General features: G+C 50.4%; 11 protein-coding genes across 11 annotated transcripts; 6 read left to right on the top strand and 5 right to left on the bottom strand.

The window, feature by feature from the left end:
- Window positions 1–1,586: 1,586 nt before the first annotated feature.
- Window positions 1,587–3,438, top strand: NECHADRAFT_106081 (carbohydrate esterase family 3; the record flags this gene model as incomplete). Its single annotated transcript, XM_003045627.1, has 7 exons — window positions 1,587–1,800; window positions 1,855–1,913; window positions 1,964–2,468; window positions 2,568–2,729; window positions 2,897–2,958; window positions 3,011–3,028; window positions 3,076–3,438. The coding sequence occupies 7 exons, from the start codon at window positions 1,587–1,589 to the stop codon at window positions 3,436–3,438; spliced, it is 1,383 nt and encodes a 460-aa protein (XP_003045673.1).
- Window positions 3,439–5,765: 2,327 nt separating this feature from the next.
- Window positions 5,766–7,428, bottom strand: NECHADRAFT_79713 (uncharacterized protein; the record flags this gene model as incomplete). Its single annotated transcript, XM_003045499.1, has 3 exons — window positions 5,766–6,084; window positions 6,131–6,516; window positions 6,580–7,428. The coding sequence occupies 3 exons, from the start codon at window positions 7,426–7,428 to the stop codon at window positions 5,766–5,768; spliced, it is 1,554 nt and encodes a 517-aa protein (XP_003045545.1).
- Window positions 7,429–7,909: 481 nt separating this feature from the next.
- Window positions 7,910–9,792, bottom strand: NECHADRAFT_39252 (uncharacterized protein; the record flags this gene model as incomplete). Its single annotated transcript, XM_003045498.1, has 5 exons — window positions 7,910–8,457; window positions 8,512–8,608; window positions 8,670–8,986; window positions 9,036–9,382; window positions 9,443–9,792. The coding sequence occupies 5 exons, from the start codon at window positions 9,790–9,792 to the stop codon at window positions 7,910–7,912; spliced, it is 1,659 nt and encodes a 552-aa protein (XP_003045544.1).
- Window positions 9,793–10,441: 649 nt separating this feature from the next.
- On the top strand, window positions 10,442–12,346 carry NECHADRAFT_93134 (uncharacterized protein; the record flags this gene model as incomplete). The annotated part of the gene is made up of 6 exons (XM_003045626.1): window positions 10,442–10,688; window positions 10,744–10,887; window positions 10,952–11,058; window positions 11,336–11,709; window positions 11,761–12,003; window positions 12,070–12,346. The coding sequence occupies 6 exons, from the start codon at window positions 10,442–10,444 to the stop codon at window positions 12,344–12,346; spliced, it is 1,392 nt and encodes a 463-aa protein (XP_003045672.1).
- A 181-nt stretch (window positions 12,347–12,527) lies between these two features.
- On the bottom strand, window positions 12,528–13,259 carry NECHADRAFT_28747 (uncharacterized protein; the record flags this gene model as incomplete). Its single annotated transcript, XM_003045497.2, has 2 exons — window positions 12,528–12,941; window positions 13,008–13,259. Coding segments are annotated over 2 exons (666 nt in total), but the record flags the coding sequence as incomplete, so codon positions are not given.
- Window positions 13,260–14,876: 1,617 nt separating this feature from the next.
- Window positions 14,877–15,913, top strand: NECHADRAFT_39302 (uncharacterized protein; the record flags this gene model as incomplete). The annotated part of the gene is made up of 2 exons (XM_003045625.1): window positions 14,877–15,323; window positions 15,380–15,913. The coding sequence occupies 2 exons, from the start codon at window positions 14,877–14,879 to the stop codon at window positions 15,911–15,913; spliced, it is 981 nt and encodes a 326-aa protein (XP_003045671.1).
- A 1,764-nt stretch (window positions 15,914–17,677) lies between these two features.
- NECHADRAFT_27580 (uncharacterized protein) lies at window positions 17,678–18,469 on the top strand (the record flags this gene model as incomplete). The annotated part of the gene is made up of 1 exon (XM_003045624.1): window positions 17,678–18,469. A coding segment is annotated over one exon (792 nt), but the record flags the coding sequence as incomplete, so codon positions are not given.
- Window positions 18,470–19,219: 750 nt separating this feature from the next.
- On the bottom strand, window positions 19,220–20,049 carry NECHADRAFT_79707 (uncharacterized protein; the record flags this gene model as incomplete). The annotated part of the gene is made up of 4 exons (XM_003045496.1): window positions 19,220–19,223; window positions 19,255–19,301; window positions 19,429–19,551; window positions 19,744–20,049. 4 exons carry the CDS (start codon window positions 20,047–20,049, stop codon window positions 19,220–19,222), a joined length of 480 nt encoding a protein of 159 aa, XP_003045542.1.
- Window positions 20,050–20,503: 454 nt separating this feature from the next.
- Window positions 20,504–21,390, top strand: NECHADRAFT_60634 (uncharacterized protein). Its single transcript, XM_003045623.1, has 2 exons — window positions 20,504–20,857; window positions 20,909–21,390. Exons 1-2 carry the CDS (start codon window positions 20,533–20,535, stop codon window positions 21,295–21,297), a joined length of 714 nt encoding a protein of 237 aa, XP_003045669.1. The 5' UTR covers window positions 20,504–20,532; the 3' UTR covers window positions 21,298–21,390.
- Window positions 21,391–21,661: 271 nt separating this feature from the next.
- Window positions 21,662–22,465, top strand: NECHADRAFT_79705 (uncharacterized protein; the record flags this gene model as incomplete). Its single annotated transcript, XM_003045622.1, has 1 exon — window positions 21,662–22,465. The coding sequence occupies one exon, from the start codon at window positions 21,662–21,664 to the stop codon at window positions 22,463–22,465; it is 804 nt and encodes a 267-aa protein (XP_003045668.1).
- A 169-nt stretch (window positions 22,466–22,634) lies between these two features.
- On the bottom strand, window positions 22,635–24,216 carry NECHADRAFT_39233 (uncharacterized protein; the record flags this gene model as incomplete). Its single annotated transcript, XM_003045495.1, has 3 exons — window positions 22,635–23,408; window positions 23,501–23,957; window positions 24,011–24,216. The coding sequence occupies 3 exons, from the start codon at window positions 24,214–24,216 to the stop codon at window positions 22,635–22,637; spliced, it is 1,437 nt and encodes a 478-aa protein (XP_003045541.1).
- Between the last annotated feature and the right edge of the window lie 906 nt (window positions 24,217–25,122).

The following is a 25,122-nucleotide window of genomic DNA, read 5'->3' as shown; positions in this document are numbered from 1 at the left end:
ATTCGGCCGGGATAGGGGCTGGTGACAGACTAAAAGGCCCAGGTGGTGAGTAGCTTCTTGTCTTGGCATGACGAATGATGCTAATGTTTGATCAAGATTCCGAATGCGCCCGATACGATCATTCATACCCATATCTTGTCAACGGAGACGAACGGCTTGCTGATCCAACCAAGAGAAAATTCCAGTTCGAGTCGTGTTCAGGGGCGGTTGTTCAGGACGTGATTGATGACCAGATTCCTGCGCTCGACTCGGGCCAGGAAGTTATTCTTCTCTCTGCCGGTTTGTTGCCCTGATGGCTCAATGGTGACGCAGTGGCTCACATATGCTAGGTGGCAACGATGCGGAGCTTGTCAACATCCTCAACCAATGCGTTTTCCAATGGCTAGCCTTTAGCGATGCCCAGTGGTTCATCGGGAAGATTGCAAGCTGGAAGGGCGACAAGTGGGCTGTCGGGTGGGACTGGAACAAATATTCGCGTGGATGCGAAGGACAGCTCAAGGTGTCAGAGAACATCATCCGCAGTGACGAGTTCGGGAAGAGACTCGATACTATGATCGAGGCCGCCAAGAAGAAGTTGTCGCCAGAGTAAGAGATCCTTTGGTAATCCTTTCGTGGACTAGCACTAACTTTTTTGTTCCTCAGTGGCATGATATACTATACTGGGTATGTTGCCACCTCGTCAGGTGGACTAGTGGCTGACGAAATCCAACAGTTACGCCAAGTTCTTCGGGACCGACTACGACACGGCATGCAACAAAGTGAGCTGGACAGTATGGATCTTTGTACGTTGTAGACTTTGATGTGCTCCCATGCTCAGACTGACTGTTCAATGCAGAAAGCCTACAGCCGATTGCAAGATGTCATCACTTTGAAAGCGAGCAACCGGCGCTGGATGAATTTTCTCGTTGAGCTCATGAACAAACAGCTGGTAAGTCTAGCATCTCGCTTCTGTTTGATGTGGCCTTCTTCTAAACAACTCTGCTAGGAGGCGGCTGTTGCACGGGCGGGTGACAAGGTCAAGTTTGTTGACTATGATGACCTTGTCGGAGCTTTCAATGGGCGCTTCTGTGAGCCTGGCGTCGATGAATCAACCGTGGATAGCAATACGAGGTAGGTCTCAGTTGGTTACCTAACAAAAAGGAAACATGCTGAGCATCACAGGCCAGAATTAATGTTCTACGAGCTCAACTCGCTGGATCCGTGGGGCAAGTATCCTTGGAAACGAGGAACAAGCAGCTACCACAACGGAACCTTCGCCGCTGAGATGAATATTCTCTCTCAAGCGATGCAGTACGTTGATGATAGTGCCGAGTTCAGACATGATCGTCTCATAGATGACGACGGGTCTTCATCGAAAGAAATCGAGACAGTCTCAACTCTAGATGACGACGAAGACAGTGTATCTAACTCGCTACCTGACGGGTAAGACCTCAAACCTAGGAATGAAGATAAGAACTGACTGCTAGACTTACAGGTATGGGCGCGTCTTTCACCCGCAGATCTTGCTGCATAAGCTCATCGCGAACCTTGTCCTTTTTCACATGTCAAATCACCGGGCGAAAGAAGACGGGCAAGATACTGTGCCTATGGAGGATGAGAGTTCTGGCTCTTGCTCCATTGATCTGCCCGACGGAGACGTCGTTTTGAAGTACAAGCAAACCGAAGCTGGGGAGCCTGTGAAGAAAGGCACAAAGCTGCGGATTCTTCCAGTGGGCGATTCCATCACCGTCGGATACTTGAGCGACAGGAATGGCGGCGACGGTAACGGCTACCGGGGCCGGCTCAAGAAGGATTTGTCTGGTAGGAGCACAAATCAGCCCGATAGTGTATGTTGTATACTGACATTAGAACCAGGTGATGAAGTTGTCTTTGCGGGGACAGAGTCATCCGGCACAATGAGTGATGGTTACTACGTAAGTCATCTCTGCAAAGCAACACAACACTGCTAACTGAGAACCAACAGGCAGCTTGGTCTGGAAAGACCATTCAGTACATATCTGATCATGTCCGTCCGTCATTGGAGCAACGGCCAAATATCATCCTGTTAGCAGCAGGGACGAACGACATGAACCCGAACCGCGGCATTTCCAAAGAAGGGAACGACCCCAAGGGAGCTGCTGATCGACTGGGAAAGCTGGTCGACAAGATGATCAAGGAGTGTCCGGACGCCACCATCCTAGTTGCGATGATCATCAACACCTGTGACGAGAAGCAGAGTCCAGCAACGAAAGAGTTCCAGAAACTCATTCCCGACGTGGTCAAGTCACGGAGGGAAGATGGTCACCAGGTCCTCGCAGTCGACTTCACCACCTTCAAGACGAGCGATTTGCAGGACTGTATCCATCCCACGAACTCAGGTTACAAGCTCATGGGCGACTATTGGTACAGCTTCATTCACCAGATCCCCACCAGCTGGATCAAAAAGCCCGTCGGGTCCGACCCCAACAGCGGCGGAAGCGGCAACAACGGTGGCATTGACAAGAACATCCCTGCTCCCGACTGGGGGAAGAGTCCGATCGAAGTTACTTCAAAGGAAACCGTGGCTGATGCAGCCGAGTCGGCAAAAGGGGGGGAGAGTTGGACTGCCTGTAACAAAAACCCCATTTGGAAGGGTGCGGGAAAGATTGCTCAGGGTAACGTGGGCCACAACGGTGACTGGAAGTACCACAAGAATTGGGTTGCCGAGGGAGAGGTTGCTGAGGGACTTGGGTGGGACACTCGCTATGTCCGTCTTCACGACATGAACGGCGACGGAAAGGCCGGTGAGTTGAACATTGAGAGGTCCTATTTTGTCTTCGGCTGTGCTGACCAATGTCATTAGACTATGTTTGGATTCATCCCGAGACCGGAGAGATCAGATGTTGGCTCAACAACTTGCCCAAGCCATGGTCTCCAGCAGGCAACAACAACAGCATTATTGGCAGTGGCGTGGGCCCAGCAGAGACCATCTTCCTTGCGGTAAGATATCCATGACTTCTCAACTAGGTGGACTAAACTAACATTTACACAGGACATGAACGGAGACGGCGTAAGTATCGGGTTCATTGACACAGATCATGGCTAAACTTCGATCAGATGGACGATTATCTTGTTGTTGATCCAGATAATGGCTCAGTCCGGGTCTGGTGGAACTATGGTCCCGACGATAACTGGGTCAACGGCTGGAAGTTTGTGCCCGGGGGCCAGATCGCGTCAAGCGTTCCACATGCCAACCTCGAGACTATACGATTCCCTGATGTCAATGGCGACGGCAGGGCTGACTATGTGTACATCGGCGAAGGGGGATCCTTGAAACACCACATGAACACTGGGTCGGCTGGAGGGCAAGATGTGCTCTTCCATGCCATGGGTGGTATTGCAACGGGCGCCGTGAGGAACTTGTCTAACCTGGTATTCGCTGATGTGAGTTTCCCCTGCCTCAATGGCCATACGCGGTGAGAACTGACTTGCTTGTTAGATGAACGGTGATGGCCGAGATGGTAAGAACCTCGTGAAGTATCTTGCTGTATGTAACTAACAAACGACAGACTACCTGATCTGGGATGACGACGGTGGTCTCACTGGCTTTCTCAACCAGCCGACGAACCGAGAAGGTGTGCCTCTCTTTATCAACCAAGGCGACCCCAAGACGATCGCAGATGGCATCAAGAAGGACCCGAGCACCATCAGGCTGGCTGACATGGACGGAGATGGCAAAGACGACTATGTTTATGTTGGCAAGAATGGCGCCCTGTCTGTATGGTACAATCGGGGAACAACAGACGACTCCATGACGATTGACGGTCTACGCTTTGCGGATATTGACGGTGATGGGGTAAGTGTTCACTTTACGAAATCTTTGGGCATCATTCTAATCATGAACCCCAGATCGATGACTACATCTGGCTAGACCCCAAGTCGGGAGCTCCAACTGTCTAGTAAGTTGACCGATTACCAACAACCTTCAATAATCTGACCTTGGCGCAGTCTCAATGCTGGAGTGGATGACGGGGACTCCCTGGGTTGGGCTTGGAAGCCACTGAATGGCGGCAAGGCCATTGCTTCCGGGGCGGCGCCGGCCCATCAAGTTGTTTTTGGCGATATCAATGGGTAAGTCCTTGGTCCCAGTTATAAGTTGATGTTTCAGATGACTTACGGGATACAAGGGATGGGCTTGATGACTACCTAGACCTGGACGACAAAACTGGCTTGCTTAAGGCCTACTTGAACGTGGGTGAAGACAAGGGCTCCGAGTATGGGTGGAAGTTCAGGCCTATTGGTACCATAGCGTCTGGCCTCGGACCTGGCAAGAGGGTCAGAATTGCCGACATTGATGGTGATGGGGTAAGATATCGGGTCTCCAAACCCTCTATAAAGCGACGCACTGACTTCTCTTCAGCGTGATGACTACATCTACCTCAAAGACAACGGAGGTACCACCATCTACCGAAATGTCTACCACCCTGAACACACAGGCGACAGGTACAAGCCGCTTCCAGAGGCAGACGCCTCCGGCATCAACCAGTCACCCGATGAGATTGAATTTATCGATCTCAACGGCGATGGCAAGGCAGATTACGTCTGGACACGCAAACTCGACGGTCGTGTCAGGGTCTGGTACAACGACTATCCCAACAAACCTACCTGGCGGGAAGCCGGTGAGATTGCTGGTGGAGTCGGAACCTCCGGTGCCAACGTTCGATACGGGACGCTTTCATCGACCGGCCGTGCAGATTACATTCCTGTTGATCCCAAGACCGGTGCTATTGCCGCATGGCTGAATGGCTGCAACGGCTTTGATGCCTCAGAGAAGAAACACAAGATCACCATTTTCCAGAGGAATGTGCATGGAAACAAGAGGATGTGGGGCATCACCGAGTACCCTTTGGATGGAAAGCAGCCTAAAGACCATTGCGACTTAACGGGCAAGTATTCTCGAAGCTCGCAGATCAGTCCCAATGATCCCGACGACGCTGAGTACCCGACTTTGGTTACGAACAATGACAAGATATACGGCAAGGAATGTTACTACGTTGGCTCACCTTATTCGGTAGGTCAGTTGTATTGTGATGGTGTCAGTGGGATTGTATGCTACAAGGACCCAGACCATTGGAAAAGCAAGGGTTGCGGTGGGTGGTCATATCGGATCTCCTTATCATGTAAATGGTAGTTTACGTCGTGTTCTTTTTCTTAGTTGAAGCCTGGCCCTTGATGGGATAGATGAGGCAGAGATCGTAAATGGTAGTTTGTTTTCCCGTCGTCGGCATACTATTCATAGTTTCCTGGGGATTTCTTTATACATGTGATACAGTATATCTCTCATATCTCGAACGTCTTGAGCTTCTTGCCCCCATCGACTCAGTATTTGGATTGCCAGCTCCACGATACCTTGCCATTCGGGAGGTGGCTGTACTCGATGCGGATGAAGGGAGGCTGCAAGAATCAAGCATGCAGCAGTAAATATGTTGCGACAAACGAACCAAATACCACCATGCCTCCCGGAGAAAGAACATCGTTGAACAGTCGTGACGCAAATCTGTATCTCTTTCGCTGCCAGAGAAAGAGCCTCTGATGGAATATTTTCATCCTCGGCGGCATGGAGAACGTAGTAGAGGATCGGTCGCAAAGTGTACTCGCGCCATAGTGATGCTCGTGCTTGTAACCCTTGGGCAAGCTCATCGTCCGGGAAAATGTTTTCCTCGAATTGGACGAGAGCCGGAATTTGGCGATGCCTAAGACGGCGGGCCTGTCAGTGGCAATACTGGCGAATTGGGTGTAGATATCGCTTACCACGAGGATACTTGGCCATCACATTCGTAGTACTGACGGATCAAATAGGCAGGGTTCTCCATCCAGTACTCCGGACCTTGGCTATAAAGGAGATTCAAAGTCTCGTCTACCGTCCGCCGGACCGAGATCTCGGCAAGGTAGTAATACCAACCTTGTTCGTTGATTCGCCTTTGCTTATCGAGGGAGCTAGGAGTCGAGCCGTCAGTGTTGGGTGAAGCGTCATCGAAGAGATTGTCAGGTGGCGAAGGGAAGGCATCAGGATAAGAGAAATTTTCCAAGCTCCCTGGTGTTTCGCCAAGTTCAAACACAAGTTCACTAAGAATGTGTGAGTAAAGCCCAAAAGACAAGTCAAAGCCCGAACCTTTCAGCCCGGAGGCAAGACCAGAAAAGCCGTTGTTCCAAGTGGTGGTTTTCGGGATTCAAGTCATTAAACGGGGCCAAGGGCCGTTCGCCTCGTTGTAGCAATCGAGTCACAAGGCGACTACAGGCTTGTTGAATGTGATGCCATGCCCTCAGTGGACGCAAAGCTGTCTTTTCGAACATGCCAGCAAGGAAAAAGCATTGGATATCCTGGATCGAGTTTCCAAGTAGCCCGAGCCGTTTCTGTGCAGCCACATAATAGGCCTCTGCCTCAGCTTGGTCTTCGGCCTCTGTTAGGGCTTGTAGCTGGGCCTCATCAAACGGGCGTAGCTGCTCCCTTGGTTTGATCCAAGGGGTAGCGTAAGAGCCCAGAGCACAGGCTAGCAGCTATCCATTTCGCGTTAGTGAGTGCACCATGGCACAGATAAATAGGCAGTCCCAATAACTCACCACCAGGCAGGTCGAAGAGTCCCAATCAAGGCCGTGTCCGGTGGCTCGGCGGGCGTCACGTAATAATTCTTGATCATCAAGAATTGGGTTACGAGGATGTGCTGTAACGAGAAACTTCTCACAGAGGGGGACCAAGGCATGCTCGTTCATACCCCTCCCATCTGTTGTTCCTTGGATCTTCCGGACCTCTCTATACTCCGGGCTGAACAGAAAGGAGTCGATATTCGCGGCGGATTGGGGGATGACGTTGGCTAGACAAGGCCACTTGAGAAGACCCTCGCATCGCAATGCTGCATATGGAAATCGGCGCCCTTTTGATGAATTATTGTTGGCGATGTGGGAGAACCTTGCCCAAGGATTCGGAGTCGTAGGAGGGAAAATGTTTGCCGTCGCAGGAGAGTCCCGCCCTTCCGTTGCTATGATGGGCGGCAAGGCGATATAGCTCTTATGGGAGTCCCTGAGTAGGATCTCTTTAATCTCTTCCAGACGGGCTATGACTTCTCCGTTCGAAGCAGCGTCGTGTTGCACTTGCCCGGATGCCGGCTCAATCGTCTGCTGAACATCTTTGTAGATGCACGTGGCATTGTTGCGAACACAGAAACCGCAGCGCGGGCGAGCGCTATCGCATTTTGTCTTTCTCACTCGGCAGAATTGACATGCCTCGGCGGCGCGTTTACGCTGAGCAAAGTGTGTCGTGTTGAGGCGTCTTCGCTTTGGGTGGACCTCAAGGTGGCCCTGGTCTTGGTTGGCGGCAGGGCGATGAACTGGGGGATTCCGAGCCCCGAGAGACGAAAGAGACACAGGCGGTGAATCCTCTTGCCGAGGGGAGGCGGTTGACGATTCTGACATGACTACTACATGCTGTGATGCTAGACGGAAGCACGGGTAGGCGGCAAGACGGAAGGGTGGCTTTTCGTAAAAGCGGAGGTTGAAGGGTTCGCCATTTTATTAGTTTGTGACGTGCTCAGGAACCGGGGGAGTGCGGGGTACAGGCTTTCCGGAACTTCAGCTTCGTTCCCCGGCAAGACATGCGGCATTAGGCTCAGGACCGATATTGAGTAAATAAACTACCATATTTTGCTCCCCTGCCATCAATTGATGTATCGACGGGTGGAAAAGAAGCTGCCTGGCTTGACAGAGGGAATATGGACAGGAGATAGATCCATGTGACTAACAATTGGACTGGGAAGTAGGAGTGAGATATCTTCAACAGCGGATTACAGCCATAACGTCTGCCTCGAGTGTGGCACTTCAAATCTAAAGCATCTTCGATGCATTCTGCGAATAGCTATATGAAGTACTGGTGCACATGATGTTTCCAAGCTACTGTCTATGGACGATGGCCCAACATAGGAGTCGGTATCATCCCTGTTTCCGAATAATACTGCTCCCAGTGAAAGATCATCTCTTCCAGGATATCTAGCCGCCCAGCAGCGAGATCTGACAGCTCAGACGGATCCTTCTCAACGTCATACAGCTCCCACTCATTCTTTCCACGCGGCGCGCTGATCCAAACCGCTTTCCAGTTGCCCTTTCTGATTGCCTTGTGATTTAGAAACTCCCAGCCGTGAATATCAACCTCTTCATCATACACGCCAACTCTTGCGTCGTTACCAGATGACAGGTGATTGACCCAGGATTTGCCTCGGGGCGGTACCACCTCGCGTCCACGAAAGGTTTTGCCTGGGTGAGGCACATCCGCTAGCTGTAGGATTGTTGGCAGAATATCCATGACGCTCGTGAAGGAGTCCGTGACGGCACCAAGTTTTGTGGGCCATTGAGGGTAGGATACTATGCATGGGCAACGGATGCCGCCCTCGAGAACCCAGGACTTCATACCCCTACTAGGAGCTGTAGAAGCGCAGGCCCAGCGTGGTCCTGTTTGAATCAACATGTGATCTAAATTACCATCATGATTGTTGTTTAACTTACCATACCAAACGAAGGAATCTGGACGACCAATATTTTCGAGGCTGTTGTTGTAGTATTTGTCGAATATGTAGGCCATCGTCTTAGTACCGCCCATAATCTGCAGTAACCATGTCAGAGTAAAGTCCATAGCAAAACGGAAGAATGAAGCATATACTGACCGGCGCTGCCTCTATCGAGGCTCCTTCTGCTCCGTTGTCCGACATGAAGAGGACAAACGTGTTGTCTAGTTCGCCGGTTTCCTTCAGATGTCCCAACACCCGCCCTACGTCATCGTCAACCATCTCCACCATGGCAGCATACACCTCCATTGCCCGGGCTGATCTAGCTTTGGCTTCTGCTGTCATGGAGCTCCATTCGTAACCCTGTACGCCTACGGGGTCTGGTATTTGGGCAGTCTGGCTCACAAGACCGAGTTCGATAAGACGGCGTAGGCGGGAAGCGGCTAGGTGATCTGGACCTTGGTCGTATTTGCCGTCTGTGTTGCATCAGCAGAGAGTCTATTTGACAGGGAGAAGAATACGTACGGTACTTGTCCACAATATGCTTAGGCGCCTGGAGTGGCCAGTGTGGCGCCGTGAAAGCCAAGGTTGCGAAAAATGGCTTCTGTTTCTCCTCTTCCGTCCTGAACCTGAACTTGTCAAGCATCTTATCCGTAAAGGTGGTTGTTGAGTAGAAGTCCTTCGGAAGATCCTCATGGTCGAAAAATGCTCCATCCTCCATCCAGTGTCCTTTGCTCGAGAGGGCGGGGAAATAGACGTCGTCTTGAAGCTGAGGCTCATAGCCAAAGTGGTTGCCAGCGCCGGGGAGAAACGAGAAATCTCTGCTAAACCCTCGCGAGGAGGGGGAGAACTCCTTGGTCAGGCCGAGGTGCCTGTAGAAAGCGGAATATCAGCATTGCGATTGGCCGTTAGAAACCGAATGATGGCTTTACCATTTACCAGAAAATATTGTGTGATAACCACCATCCTGAAGTACCTCTGGGAGAGCAGCCACTCTCCAGTTGAGGTATCCTTCATACCCTGGCTTGTCCTTGAAGTACTCTTTGAACGACATCATATACTCTACCATTTCTCCAAGACCGGCGATATGGTTGTCAGTACCAGAAAAAAGCATGGATCGCGTTGGTGAGCAGGCAGCCGCAGTATGGAAGTTGGTCATTCGAACGCCACCCTGCGCCAGCTTGTCGAGGTTGGGAGTGTTGATCTCTGAGCCATAGCAGCCAAGATCAGAGAAACCGAGATCATCGGCGACGATTATGAGAAAGTTCGGCCGCTTCGTCATGATGGGCTGATGTTTAGGTTCGGGGATAGTAGTCGATACTGTCGTCTTGCTCGGAGAGTTGGACTCGATAATGAGAAGAGGATGTTTCGCCTTGTTCTTACTTGATGACGAAATTGAGACAAAACAATTCCTCATCCTTGTAGGAAAAAAGACGAATGGTCATATTAATAATTCCCCAAATGCTGTAACGAGATTAGACACATTAGTAGCGTAGAGGAGCCAAATAAGCCATCAACTGACACTGACACGGAAAGACGGGTAAGCGGGAGTGTCCCACTGAGTCCAATGGTAAGCGAACATGAAGAGGGGTCGTCCGCAACGGAACGGCGGGCGGGTAGACGGGTAGGATGCGCCATGAGCTTGTCATGTGCCCTCAGCCCCAGAAGCCAAGAGACGCTAGCAAGATTTCTGGAGATCAAGACGACTTCAAGCGATGTTGGGTCGGTGTATCTTTGGGACGATGTGGGCCTGGACTTTGCAAACTTCGCTCCATCTCTTGCGCTCAGTATGGAAATGCCGATTGCACCATTCTGGCTATGGATGAAGAGCTGAGTTGAAGACCTCTATATAAACAAGATCGTGTTCCGAAGCTTTCTATACATCATCTCAATCCACCAAACAACCTCTCAAGGCCTCATAGTTCTGCACCATGACAACTCAAAAACACGGCCTCGACTTGCGCGCCACCTTCAACGTCCGGCTGACGTTGACGGTATTGCTGATTGCATTCTCTCAGTTCAACTTTGGGTTCGAGATGTCCGTCTTCTCTGGAACCCAAGCAATGAACTACTTTGAGAAGCAATTTGGTACATGGAGCCCGACTGCGAAGAAGCACATCATCGATCCTCAATGGCTGTCTCTGTTCAATTCACTCCCATACATCAGCTTCATGATCGGTATGTTTCAGACCCGGACCCAGTCCCTCCCCATCACCCGCTAACAACGATACAGGTCTCCTTGCGGGCAGCTATGTCAGCAACCGCTGGGGCAGGCGTATGTGTGTTTTCACCATGAGTATTTGGGCCATCGCCGCAGCTGCCATTGTCGTCACTGCAAAGAATAGGGACCATCTCTTAGCTGGTCGCGTTCTCAACTGTTCGTGTTGCCACCTTTTGTTGCTCACTTGAGAGCAGACAAGTTAACAAGTCTCATCTCATAGACGTCTACATCGGCATGGAACTTGCCGTGGTCCCCATCTACCAATCCGAAATCGTACCTGCGCGATCTAGAGGCTTTGTTGTATCCACTTACCAGACCAGTGTCATTGTAAGTCTTTTCCCCGCGATCTGGCCAAGCCCCTCCAAAGAAAGGGGCTACTTGAGGTGGGTACTGATCAGAAGTATAGCTTGGCGGCCTTATTGTGAGCATTATTACTCGTGGAACTAGCGATATCCAAAGCAATGCGTCGTGGCAGATCCCGTACGGCCTCTTTTTCTTCGTCCCAACCATCGTCGCCAGTGCTATCTGGTTTGTCCCAGAGGTAGGCCCCTCCGTATTCTGCCCTTTTTGTTCTAGGTAAGGCTAACAATATGTCAACTCTCAGTCTCCTCGTTGGCTCGCCGGCAAGGCTCGTCATGAGGAAGGCCTCGCAGCACTTCGCAAGCTCAGGGAGGGCAAGATGACCGAAGATGGGATCGTGTCAGAGTACGGCCTCTTGGAAACCGCTTCGTCCCGCTACCAAGAGAAAGGAACGTTCAAGGAACTGTTCTGGAAGGCCAATATTCGTCAAACATTTATTGTCATCGGTATCAACTTCTTCCTCCAGACGACTGGCTACACCTTTCATTTGGTGTATGGCTCTGTCTACATCAAGTCACTGGGCACGATCAACCCTTTCAACATCAACTTGATCAAGTCCTTTGTCGCTCTTGTCGTGGCCATCGCGACCATGTGGGGCTGCGATATTGTTGGACGACGGTCAGTAACCCTCAAGGCATGATCAACATATTGGCTAACCGCTAGCATTAGACGCCTTTTGATGATCGGAGGTTCGATTCAAGCCGTAGCTCTGATGGCGATGGGCATCATTGGAACGGTTGTCCCAGCCTCCAACGCAAAGAACTCGGCCATTGTAGCCATGATGATCGTCTTTGTTGTGGGCTGGACGTGTGGATGGTCGCCAAACTCACATATTCTAAGCGCGGAGATCCCGAATCAGAGGCTGCGAGACATGTCTTACAGGGCCGGGTCTGTGATTAACGTAATCATGCAGTAAGTGTCACCTCAAACATCCCATGGGTCTTTGAACAGATTGCTGATATTGCCGCGTTACTCCAGATTTGTCACCGCATTCACTCTCCCGTATCTTCTGTTCCCGCCTTACGCAAATCTCCAGTCAAAGGTCGGCTTCATCTACGGTTCGTTCGCCGTGCTTGCCGTGCTATTCACCTACTTCTGCATTCCAGAGCTTCAAGGGCGTACACTGGAAGAAATCGAGCAATTGTTCGCGATGAACATCCCCATCAGACGGTTCAAGGACACGAAGACGCTATCAGGTGCCAGGGTCTCTGAGGACATTGAAGCTGATGCCAAGGATGATAAGTCAATTGCTTGATTCAACTATCAAGTCTCTATTAAATAAGTACTCTTGCTAGAATTAATTACCTATCATGCACTGGTTATTTATATGAAGAAGTAGTAAATAATACAAGAAGGAAGTTTTACAGCATCCCGAATCGCCTCAGCACTAAGCCTCTCCTCTCAACCCCTAGGTCCCTACCCAGCCATCAAAGCGCCTAGGTAGCCTTGGTCACCACGCCAGACTTGAGAACAACATCCTTCACGATAACCTGACCACCGTTGATGTCGGTAACACGGACATAGGCAGTGTCACCAGGGAGAGTCTTGTCGTCAAAAATGTACATGTTGGGATCATGAAGGGTGCAAACTTGCCAGGTCTTGCCGTTGTCGCTGCTGACCTCAACCTTCTTGGTGCGGAGGACAGCATTCTCAATAGTGGCAGCGAACCAGTACTTAGAAGCTCCTTTGTGCATGTGAACTTGAAGAGATGACGACTCTGGAAGAGGGCATTTTATCCATTCCCATTCAATGCCGTCAACTCCACCTCCGGAATAACCCTTGGTCAGCTTCGACCAGGTCGACGGGGTCATATCAAGATGAGTAGCATTTCCGCCAGTCCTGTTGGTTACCTAGGAAAGAGTTAGTTGTGTATCTACTACAAGGGCCGGAACCCCAGGAAAAGGACCAGTTCTCACCATGATCTTCAAAGTGACACCCTTGTAAGTGACGGAAATACAACCGCCGCAGTTGGCACCATCATTCCAGATATCATCCGAGACGCAGGTAGAACCATCCAGACTCGAGGGCAAATCGTAGTCGACAAAGCTACAGGCGCCACTTTGCCAGCAGTCTTCCTCGGTACAGCCATCGGACAGACCATACCGAGTTCCCAAGCCCGTGAAGACTTCAGAGGTGGAGGCTTCCTCAGAGACAGGGGCTGAAGAAGCAGCGGAGGCTGCAGGCTTCACAACAGCCTTGACAACAGACGTACTAGTGGCCTTAGACTTGGCGATGGTGGAAAGGGTTGAATGGGGAGTTTTAGTGACAGGATCGGCATGGGAAACAGCAGTATTTGGCTTCTGGTGCCTGCAAGCAGAAGCATCAACGACATCGGACACAGACGCCAGCGCCGTGACAAGGAGGGGCAACAACTTGTTGAATTGCATTTCGAATAAGGTAGAAAATAAAGAACGACTTAATGAAGAGAATCAAGCAAAAGTCGACTGCGATGCACGAAAGAACTTGAGAAGCAACGCAATGCAGACAATTCAGACAGACCTCTATTATACATTTGTAGCACTCAGTATCATCATATCACGCCGCGTCTCTAACATGGATAACTCGGAATCAAGTGAGCAGACTCGTAATCAACTAGAATTGGCTTTAATTACTACAGGTTTCACGGCTTGGGCGGCACGTATGTTGTTTAATTAACATGTTGAGATCATCTGCACATAGGGAGCGGTTCGAGTTTGACAGCAGCCTCCAAGAACTAACCATATCACAGATGTACTAGCTACCTCGCAAGTTTAGTGGGATTCTACCCTGTCAAACCAGGCCGAGGTGATTGCCGAACATCCGATTCAGAGCGGATATCAGTTGGAAAGCTGATGCCGTGTCCGTAGGTGGGCTGAAACGACTACGTTGTAAACGAGGTTCTGAAACAGCTGAAGGATCTGAGGCCCCACCGAGTTCTCTGCCAAACGATCCAAGTGAGGAGAAAGTAGCGAAGAAGAGAGAGCACTGATAACGCCACAACGCGGTAGGATGTCTCGAGTAGATTGATCCCGCTTTTCATCTGTCAAGGCTAGCAAGGGATAACTCGCTCTAGTTACTCGGCAAGAGGCAGCCTTCCACGATCTCCCCTAAAGCTGTAGAGGGTCGAGGAAGAGGTGCGCAAGATGCGCGAGAGCGGATGGCTGTGAGATGCACTGGTCAGTAAGTAAGCAACAAAGATCGAACTATGTGACACGGCATACTTCTCTGGTGAAAAATTTGTGAAAAGTTCCTCCTTGTGAACTTGGTGATGCTTCAAAAAAACATCCTTGAAAAGTTTCTCGTTAAGGTCAAGATAGCGAAGAACGAAATACGACGTTATCGACCCTAACTGGTCCAATCGTGGAGAGGAAATACGCCAAGGACGTTTAATAAACGAAAACCAAGGGTACAAATTCGGCGGCGACGGCCCCATGTTCTGTTTCCAGAGGCTCGGGGTTCAATTTAGGCAGATGACCCCTGCTCCAGGTCGTAGAAAATGAAACGTGAGGCTCGGCTGCATTCTTCCTCCAATGGGGCCAGGGCCAATTCCAGAAGAACACCAAAGAAACAACGGACCGTGCTTCTCCGAATGATACACTAGTGATGCCGAATAACATCAAAATTTGGCATTAACGGAGTTAATGTATAATGTCCTGCTCCGTACTTCTCTTCGTAGCACTTGCCACCCGCCCATGGTCAACTTTGCTCTCCTTTCCTCTCTATTCCTCGCACATTCTCTCTTCCTACTGCAGGACATCGCTCTCTTTTGACTTTCTTCCATTCTCTCAAACTATCAACAGCTCAACATGAAGTTCTCTTCTTTCCTCTTCGCAGCCTCGCTGGTCGCGGCCGCCCCCGCCAACGTCGAGCCCCGTCAGTCCCCAAATAGCATCAACAAGCTCATCATCAACAAGGGCAAAAAGTACTACGGCACCATCACCGACCCCAACCTCCTCAGTAACCAGAAGAACAATGCCATCATCAAGGCCAACTTTGGCCAGGTTACTGCCGAGAACAGCATGAAGTGGGATGCCACTGAGCCCCAGCGTGGCCAGTTCAACTTTGCTGGTGCCGACCAGGTCGTCAACTTTGCCCAACAGAATGGCCTAAAGGTCCGAGGCCATACCCTTCTCTGGCACTCGCAGCTGCCTCAGTGGGTCCAGAGCATCAATGACCGCAACACTCTTACTCAGGTCATTGAGAACCACATCAAGACCGTTGCTGGTCGCTACAAGGGCAAGATCTACGCCTGGGTAAGCACGCATTCATCTAACCAGAGATTCCCTGAGAAGGTGACTAACTGAATTAGGATGTCGTCAACGAGATCTTCGAGTGGGATGGTCGTCTCCGTGACTCCGTCTTCTCTCGCGTCCTCGGTGAGGACTTTGTTGGCATCGCCTTCAGAGCCGCCAGAGCCGCTGATCCCAATGCCAAACTATACATCAACGACTACAGCCTCGACTCGGCCAACGCCGCCAAGGTCACCACCGGCATGGTCGCTCATGTTAAGAAGTGGATCGCCGCTGGCATCCCCATTGATGGCATCGGCTCCCAGACTCACCTGGACCCCGGCGCTGCTTCCGGCATCCAGGGCGCTCTCCAAGCTCTTGCCGGCTCTGGTGTCTCTGAGGTTGCCATCACCGAGCTTGACATTGCTAGTGCCCCTGCCAACGACTACGCCACCGTTACTAAGGCCTGCCTCAACGTCCCCAAGTGCGTCGGCATCACCGTCTGGGGTGTCCGTGATCAGGACTCGTGGCGTACCGGCAAGAACCCTCTCCTCTTTGATAACAACTACTCGCCCAAGCCTGCCTACGACGCTGTTGTCCAGGCTCTCAGGTAAATACGACATGCCTGGCAAGACGCTTTCAGCATGTATCCCGCGGCTACATTTTGGGATTGTTTGAAAGCAAGTCGAGAGTTGCGAGCTATGGTCTACGGTCCGCGCCTTTCTTTCTTTGTATATTGTAGTTTTGGAGTATATATCTTCTGTGATGGAATGAGGAAGCCATGCCCCCTGGAGACACAAACAACATGGCTACCCTCCTGGCTAGGCTCCAGTAACCCACGAAGCATTGTAAATAACAGCCCCATGCTGTGCAAAGGCTTTCAGGACTGTATTTATTTGCTCCCTGAGCGTCATCTTGAGGCTCGAGGGCTCGGGCTTCATAACAAGTACGGTCTGGCTTCACAAGGTCAAGATCTCCGTGATGGCTCAACCTTCTCACACCCACCGACAACTAAGTTTGCCACAAGAACTGACTGTTGCATCAAGCCAGTAAACTCAACTTCTAGGGTCACAAAGGGGGTCCATAGGTTCTAATCTGGGTCCTTGTCAAGTGGCTTGATGCCGAGATTGCGCTGTATTTTCGACCTCGATGCCATAGCCGAAGATGAAAGGGATGAGGGTGTGTCATTTTCCTCCTGAGCCCAAATGAGTGGAGTTTATGTCAACCCATTTCCTTCTATGGGGGATGTTCTTTACAAATGGAAAAGATTCCGGGCTCTCAATGATCTCTTGACACCATCGCCTTGACCAATCATTAAGCAGTGAAACACCAGTGTTAATCGCTTTCCTACCCATTCTTCTCTGAGCTTAAACAATCAGAGAGCTGGCGAAACGATCTGGAGAATCCAGCTTCAAAAGAGAAACTTCGCACAGATCGGCTCTGTGTTGTATTCCCAAAGAACATAGGGGGTGAGATCTCCACAAGCCATCCCGGCCTCTGTCTCAGGTGCGTGGGCTACTGAAACAGAGGTCATGAGTAACGGCTGACCTATCTCGTAGGTAGCGGTCACCGAATCATTAGGCTTTCAATCTTCAGCGGCAACGTGGAGACATGAACAGGAGTTCCAGATTAACTACCTTTGACACCTCGGTTAGCATCTGAAGGATTGTTGAGTCGACCGTTCAGGAACTGCTCAAAGTGCCATCATGGCAATCATCTACTGGAATTCTTCGATCTTGGTCAACCTATCGAACCTCACAGTTCCTTAATACATGTCGTTGAAGACCATCACATGTTCTGTTCCTCCCGCTGTCAACGCACTGACATTTGGTCTAGACCTCACTAAAGTTGACTCCTTTACCGGCGTCTCGGGCCAAGAACTCTCGGGATGTGGGCGCAGGCCCCAGGGGTCCTCAGTAGAGGAATTAAGATCCGCCGAGCTAACGGCCCCAGCATCTGATGCAAGCGGCTGAAGAACTACACGAGGGTTCCCTGTCACTAAATTAAGGAACATTTAGAGGAGCGGGGGCATGGTATGCCAAGCTGAACTTCTGAAATGGGAAAGGCCAGCGGCTTCATTCACCGGCACTTCTTGGTATTGCATCTTTGAAACATGCTTATCCTTTAGCCCATTGTGAATGGCATGTCGTCGTAGAGCGGGTAGAAGGAATCATGATATATAAAGACATGACGGTCCCTCAACATCAGAATTTTTCGTTCCTCACTATCGCTTCCTCATCTCATTTCATTCATTCGTTTCTCAGAGCTAGTCTCTATTCCATTCACTCTTTTACTGCCAACCTCCTTGCTACAGCATTCTCTTCAAGACACAATCTCTCACTTTAACTACCAACTCAACTCCAGCAATCATGAAGTTCTCTGTCGCTTCTGCCGTCCTGGCTTCCGTCGCCTCCGTCTACGGTCACTACACCTTTGACCAGCTTGTTGTCAACGATGCCCTCGAGGGCAGCGCCAACACCTACATTCGCAAGCACCAGAACAGTTACATGCCCACCAAGTTCAAGAACCCTCCTTCCGGCTCCATCACTCCTCTCGATGCCGACTTCTCTTGCAACAAGGGAGCGGTCCCTGCTGCGCAGGTCTTCAAGGTCAAGGCTGGCGACAAGGTTGGCCTGAAGATGGCCTACGGTGGCACCGGCATGGAGCACCCCGGACCTTCCCAGGTCTATGTCAGCCCCGTCTCCGATGCTGCCAGCAGTGATGGCAGCGGTGACTGGTACAAGATCCACCAGACTCTGATCTGCAAGGCTGGAAACGCCGAGTCCCTGCGCACTGATGCTTGGTGCACCTGGAAGGAGGACCAAGTCTGGTTCAACGTGCCTTCATCCATCCCCGATGGCCAGTACCTCGTCCGTGGCGAGCACATTGGTCTCCATGGCGCTCACAACGGCGAGGCCGAGTTCTACTATGCCTGTGCTCAGATTGAGGTCGCTGGCAACACCGCCACCAGCATTCCCGGCCAGAGCGTCAAGATTCCTGGTGTCTACAAGGAGTCCGACGAGGCTGTCAACTTCAGCCTCTGGGGATCTTCCACCTCCTACCCCGTCGCCCCTGGCCCTGATGTCATTCCTGGTGGCACTATCCGTGGTACTGCTGATGGTGCCACTGGCGATGTTACTGAGACTGTTGCCGGTGGCGAGTCGGACTCTGGCTCTGCTCCTGTCAATACTCCTGCCCCTACTTCTGCCGTTGGCAATACTACAGCTCCTGCTTCCACCTCTGCCGCTCCTGCTTCTGAGGCTACTGATTTCGACACCGATGCCGGATCAGCCAGCCCCTCGACCGGCTCGGGCAGCGGATGCTCTTCCAGCTTCCATGCTCGCCGTATGAGGTCTATCAAGGCTTAAAGGGCCGATCTAGAGAGACGACGTGGTATGCTTGAGTCCACACAAGGTGGATTGTCATGCTACAGGATTTGAAGGGGTTGAACATAGTCGTTGCCTAGACTGGCTTCTAGACGCGGCGGTTTATATAGTTTGAGGGTGAATCGTGTGTCTTTCGAGATAGCTGCTAGTATTGTACATTAGGCATATATTTACACATACAAATTTTCTAAGACTCTGTCCATCACCATGAAGTTTCCATTAGAGATCATTCGCCACAACCGTAGGCCACAGTCATTAAAACATAACTACATCGAAACCCGACGCCACAGAACACTGAAAGGGTTACTCCGTGCCTACCCACATAGGTAGGTTGTCCATATAGGATTGGCTGCTCACGTCAGCTTCCTGGAAAGTGGAGATACAGGTCGGACATCAGCATAAGCCTGGAGAATGGTGACCTGGGATCGCCCGAAGAGGCTTACAGGTGATGGTGACCTTTACTGCTTCAGACTGTTTTCTTAAGTGTCACCAGATCATTTTTCTATTGATGATAAAGCAGAATGGAGGAACCAACTACCTAGTTCCTAGTGTTAAGAATGTCTACTTACACCAGAGGAGCATTCCGAGCTGGTATAGGTTCATGTGACGTTGATGTCTTTAAAGGTGGTAACACAGTTGCCATAGAGATTGTATAGTAAAAGAACACTTTGTGCTCCCTTCTAGGCCAGTCTTCTATTTGTTCAGAAATGGAGGGGATGGTTATATATACACTCCGAACTCACAGTACCAATACTTTCAACGCGAGTAGCGAGGTTGCTAGGCAAATCTGCAGCACAGTTTCGCAGCACTTCATGCCATATATCAGACCAGAAAATTGACAGTCCAATCGAGTATCTTTCATTCATCTAGATGAGTATTGATCATGGCATAGAGAATGCGTTCCTCAAGACCCATAACCACCCTTTTCCAACGGCTGACTTCAAATCTTCGCAAACATCTGATCCAAAATTTCGGTTGAACCTCAACACTGCTGCGGTAACGAAGCTCCCAAGTAGCTCCTAAACCTGCAGCAATCGTGCAAGGACTCAGGGTGCGACTCTGCCCAGAAGGAAAAGGGCTTGCTTGTTGCTAAAGTTGGGCACATCTCCCATGATTTCAGCGGCCTCGGGCCCCGCGAAGGCATTCTTGACTTGGTCCGCATCTCCCCATTCGACGACGGATCCGAATGCGTAGGGACTTGGCGAACCGTCCAATCCAGCAGTAAATTGCGTTGCCGACCAGCTCTTGACGCCGTATTTGCCCCAGCGCTCTTGAATTAGAGGCATGTGCTTGGAGACGTAGTAGTCGAAGTCGTATTTGGCATCAGGCTCATTGGGAAAGAGAACGGTGATGGTGAAGGCCATGTTGGTGGTGATTTCGAGGGTGGGTTGAGTAATAGGAGAAATGAAGAGACTCAAGTTTGCTTTCGTGGTGTGCCAGTAAAGTTAACAATGATGAAGAATGGCTCGTACTTCTAATAGACAGAACATTGGCAAGGAGCTACCGAGTCTTTATGCATAAGCTGCCCGTGTCAACGGTTTCGAGTTGCTTCTTCGATCACGGAGTTAGCGGAGGTAAATGTAATCAACAACTAACTTGATTTGAAGCTTTGGGATTAAAGTTTGACATTAACAGCCGATGGTTCGTATTGCAAGGTAGGTTGCAGGGACATCAAGTTTGTTTTCGGCGTTAAGAGACACACTAGCTGAGTCGCTTTTCGGCAGTCGTGATAAGTCCGAAAAATGGCTTCTACAAAAAGGCATTCTCTTATTCTATAATACCTTATCTAAGCCCCAAAGTAACGAAAACAACACGTCCAGTATCTTTACTCTTTGTCTATCGACATCATGTCTACCAAGCAGAAGCTTCTTGTCGTCCTTACATCTCAGGATGTCCTCCCCACACGGGCCAACATGAAGACGGGATGGTATCTCCCCGAGTTGGTTCACCCATACAATGACCTTGCTCCCCATGTGGACCTTATTATGGCTTCACCTAAGGGAGGCGAAGCTCCTATTGACCCGTATTCGATTGAGGATGCCAAGAATGATGAAGCTTGCCAAGTCTTTCTCAAAGAGAAGGGGCATGTTTGGAAGAACACACAAAAGCTTGAGAGCTTCCTTGGCAAGTCTGATGAGTATGCCGGTATCTTTTTCGTCGGAGGCCACGGACGTACGTTCTTTTTTCCCTCAATCACAATGAGACACTAACAAGGTAATCAAGCCATGTTCGACCTAGCCGTAGATGGCACGTCACACGCTCTGATTCGCGAATTTTACGAATCCGGCAAGTTGGTCTCAGCCGTCTGCCACGGTCCAGCTGCCTTGGCCAATGTCAAGCTATCAGATGGAACCTACATGGTCGATGGCCAGACAGTCACCGGCTTCTCCAATGCCGAGGAGGAGGCATATAAATTCACCGACGCAATGCCTTTCTTGCTTGAAGATAAGCTGCAGGAACACGGTGGCCATTACGAGAAGGCTGATCAGCTTTTTGGCGTCAAGGTCGTTACCAGCGGCAAGAGTGAGAACCTTATCACTGGCCAGAATCCTCCCAGTGCTGGAGTCATTGGCAAAGTCTTGTCGGAGGCCATTCGCAAGCGTGCTGTCTAAGTCACGGGCGAATGCAAGTTGCAGTCTTTGTTCTCTTGAAACACTATTGTATTGTCAAGTCCTTGTACTATATAGATCGCAAGTTTCTTGTCACGCTGGTTCCGAAACTTTTACCATCGGCAGCCAATGCCAGATGTCTTCCCATGGCACACATGCTGATGCGGAGAGCCCAATGAGAGGTCGGCGTCAACCCCCTTACATAATGGTCAGCAATGAATCACAACCTCGTATGAATACGTCATCAAACGTCGACAGCCCAAGTTCCCCATCCTCGTATCTATCTTTGACCTGCAATCACTCGCAATCCATCTGATCCTCCTCCTACATCAATCTCGGAAGGGGGCATCCTTCCCGCCTATCGAGAATGGCCGATCCTCTTCCAGATTCAGACCAAGACGAGCACCAGTCGACAGAATCAGGACACGACCAGTTGGATCGTTATTGCCTTGAACTAGTGCAGCGGCTCAATGACGAACTAAAGGACAACCTCTTGGCCGTCCATCTTTTCGGTTCGGCTGGATACAGCGCATACCAGCCTGGCATCAGTGACATTGACGTCTATGCAATTATAAATGAGCCGATATCCGATTATTTTCACCTGGCTCACCTCATCAGCAATCACTCTTTGCCCTGTCCAGCACGCAAACTTGAGTTTGTCCTCTTCACCAAGGCCAATGCAGCCCGACAATCGCCCGATCCCAAGTTCGAAATGAACTTCAACACCGGCAAGGGTATGGAAGACTACATCAACTTGGATTCCCATACTGAGCCACGATTCTGGTTCTTACTCGATATCGCCGTTGGTCGCGAGCTAGGCAAGTCAATCTTTGGACCGCCGCCCGATACGCTCTTTGCGGCCCCGTCATCGGAATGCGTGTTTGATTGCATGATCGAGTCTTTATCCTGGCACCGCCAAAATGGCCCTGTGGATCACAACGGTATTCTCAATGCGTGCCGACAGTTGAGGTACGAAAAGACTTCTATATGGGGCTCCAAGAAGGATGGCGGCAACTGGGTCCTTGAAAACTACGACTGTCCCAACATCGTTACCCTGGCCATGGATTCCCGACATTCAGAAACGCAATTGCCGCCAGACCTAGGGCTTGACTTCCTGGATTTTGTGGAAGACGAGATCAAACGAGACAAGGTGGCAGATGAGGAGGGTTAATGTGGAAAGGAGGCACTTACGCGATGGACATGAAATAACAGGGAAATTGTATTAATCATGGGACCGTGGCTGAACTTCTATACTTTTGATCCCACGGAGGAGAAACGTACTTATCCAAGGCCTGGGGCTAAAGTGTCCAATTTTGTTCCCCCTAAATAGTATATCTACCTTAGTATTCAACTTTTGTTCTCAATCTTTCTCCATACTTGTACGACATAACTATCATGCCAATCATACCCAAGGATATCCCTGCGAGTAGTGTATTACCCCATCCTTGGTCCAATGCCTCATACATCTTCGGGCCAGCAAGTGGCAAAAGGGCGCCGCCGACACTTCTCAGAACAGTGTTGGCCGCAGTAGCACTCGCAGCGTAAACAGGGAACGCGTCGACCAAGTAGGTGCTCACGGAACTAAAAACCGTGATCATCCCGAAGCCGATGAGGAATGTGCCAATAATTGGCACAAACCAGAAGACTCGGAACTGAGCCGTCCAGCCATATACCAACAGCCCAATAGGGATGATTGCGCTGCAGGGAATCATGAGGGGAATACGATACTCTGGTTTCATCTCTCCGCCTTTTTTAGCCAGTCTCTTCACAATAGCGTCCGAGAGCAAGCCAAAGACGAAGAGTCCAACAATCTGACCACTACCAAAGCCCAGGTAAACAAGTCCGACGTTAGTGACTATTCCATATCTGGTCCTGAAGACTTCAGACACCGTGGTGAACAGCAGGTAAAGAGTACCGTAAGCGATAGCAGTCAGGAGAGAAAGGCCGAAAACGATGGGCGACAGAAAGAGCATCTTCAATGGACGAGCCAGGCTTTTCTTGAGGAGCTGATTCTTCGTGTCGGAAGCGAGGGTGGAAGAGACCTGCTCAGTGCCGTGTAACTTTTGCAGTTTCCTTTCCTTCTTCTTTAGCAGAGTTGGATGGTGAGTCTCCTTCTGAATGAAGAGGCAAACAGCTAGAACAGCACCAGTCTACGTTGGCCAGTGTCAGCAAAAAGAAATTGTTGTTGAAGGATGCCTAATCTTACCATAATAACAAGGAGCCAAAAGTTCCACCTCCAGCCCAAACTTCTAGAGACATATGCCCCGACTGCAGGTCCAAGACTCGGGCCCAGCAGTACTGGCATATTCCATATGGCCATCGCTCGGCCTCTTTCCACCTGCCTGAAACAATCTGCGACGCTAGCCGGGCCAAGAGTCAAGGGACATGCACCCACCAGTCCAGTGAGCAGACGGAAGATGATGAACATGGGCATGTTGACAGACAATGCGCATGCGATGTTTGTCAGGAGAAAGAGAAACATGCAAATATGGTATACTGGAAGACGGCCATAAAGCTCGCTGAGTGGAGCGAGGAATAAAGGGCCAAAAGCATACCCAAGAAGGTATATTGATACCGAGAATGAGCCTATGTTAGGGTTTGTTTCACTCATATCGTCCATAATGAGTTGGACAGCGGGTGCAATCATGGAAGATGCAAAGGGCCTAAGAGTTGAGATCAGCGCAAGATTCTGGTGTTGCCGTCAGGGGCCACAAACGTCAGTAGGGTCAACGTCGACACCGCCATGGTATTGATCCATCGCTTGGACTTTGGCCAGTTCAGTGGCATCTCAGGATCGTCTGGTCCATCCCAATCGATTGGGCCCGTGTCCGACTGACTTGACCCCGATTGCGCCTCCTTTTCTGTTGGTGTTGGGGTTGGGGAAGTGCCATTCTCCAGCTCCAACTCAGTGCGCGCTGTCATGACTGTCGGGGGCCAAATCTCAAATGTCGGATAACGTGATGTCGCCAGATGAACCGCAGTGTTCTTGAGGTGATGGTGAAGGGGCCGTTGATTGCTTCTCGTCAAAGAATTGAGGGTTGCAGTAGTATTTAAACTACCATTTGACTCAATTTCTAAGCTGGCAGTATCTCTAAAGTCCGAGAGAGTTCTTTGAGGCAAGAAATCGTAAATGGAGAACGCCAAGGTAGAATCATGATCATCTCCTCCCCCAGATCACTCTCTGGAGACTGAGACAGCTGAGACCAATCAGCGAGCAGCACTTAAGTCCGGGCGTCCGTGTTAGCCATCGGGGAGCCTCCCCGACACAAGCAACTTTAGACTGGAGCTAACGTCAGCAAGTTGCATGCGCTAGCCAGGGTCAGCTTGGCGAGATTGGCCAACCGCTTCCGGGGTCGTTGTCTCAAATGACCCACCCAAAAGTGAAGACATAGGGTAGGGAGACGATTTCTCATGAACAAGTCCAGATGGCATAAAAATCACGGTTTTGATGGACTGCTGAAAGTTTTGGAGTGATCTATGAATGAAGGAGATTTTATATGCAATTTTTTAAGTACTGAAAGGTCAGATTTCGCGCCAATTGTCGGGCTTTGTGATATCATGGTTTGGTGTCGCGAACTCTTGAAAAAGTCGTACGGTTTCCATCCCCTGTTCAAGCAGCCAAAGTAAAGCTCCCATCACGTGAAAGCTCAACGGCGCCTTATGTCAGCACCACATGACGTCATTTCAGTATTTAAAAAAAGACTAACCTTCGCCCTCTCAACCCCACACACGTTACGCCCACCTCGTGATAGCCTCATTTGCTGGCAGTTGGACCACCAACCATCGCGCCAAATTTTCGTGAGAATCACGGCCTGTATCATGCAAAAA

This window comes from Fusarium vanettenii (assembly GCF_000151355.1).
Source record: "Fusarium vanettenii 77-13-4 chromosome 4 genomic scaffold NECHAsca_19_chr4_3_0, whole genome shotgun sequence".
NCBI classification, from domain to species: Eukaryota; Fungi; Ascomycota; class Sordariomycetes; order Hypocreales; family Nectriaceae; genus Fusarium; species Fusarium vanettenii.
The sequence above is the reverse complement of the archived record's forward strand: the minus strand, read 5'-3'. Positions and strand labels throughout refer to the sequence as shown.

Excerpts from the sequence above, each read along its gene's own strand:
- NECHADRAFT_60634 (XM_003045623.1), top strand. The coding sequence starts at position 20,533 with ATGTCTACCAAGCAGAAGCTTCTTGTCGTCCTTACATCTCAGGATGTC. Across the intron at positions 20,858-20,908 it reads TTTCGTCGGAGGCCACGGAC|CCATGTTCGACCTAGCCGTA; the intron begins GTACGTTCTTTT and ends AAGGTAATCAAG.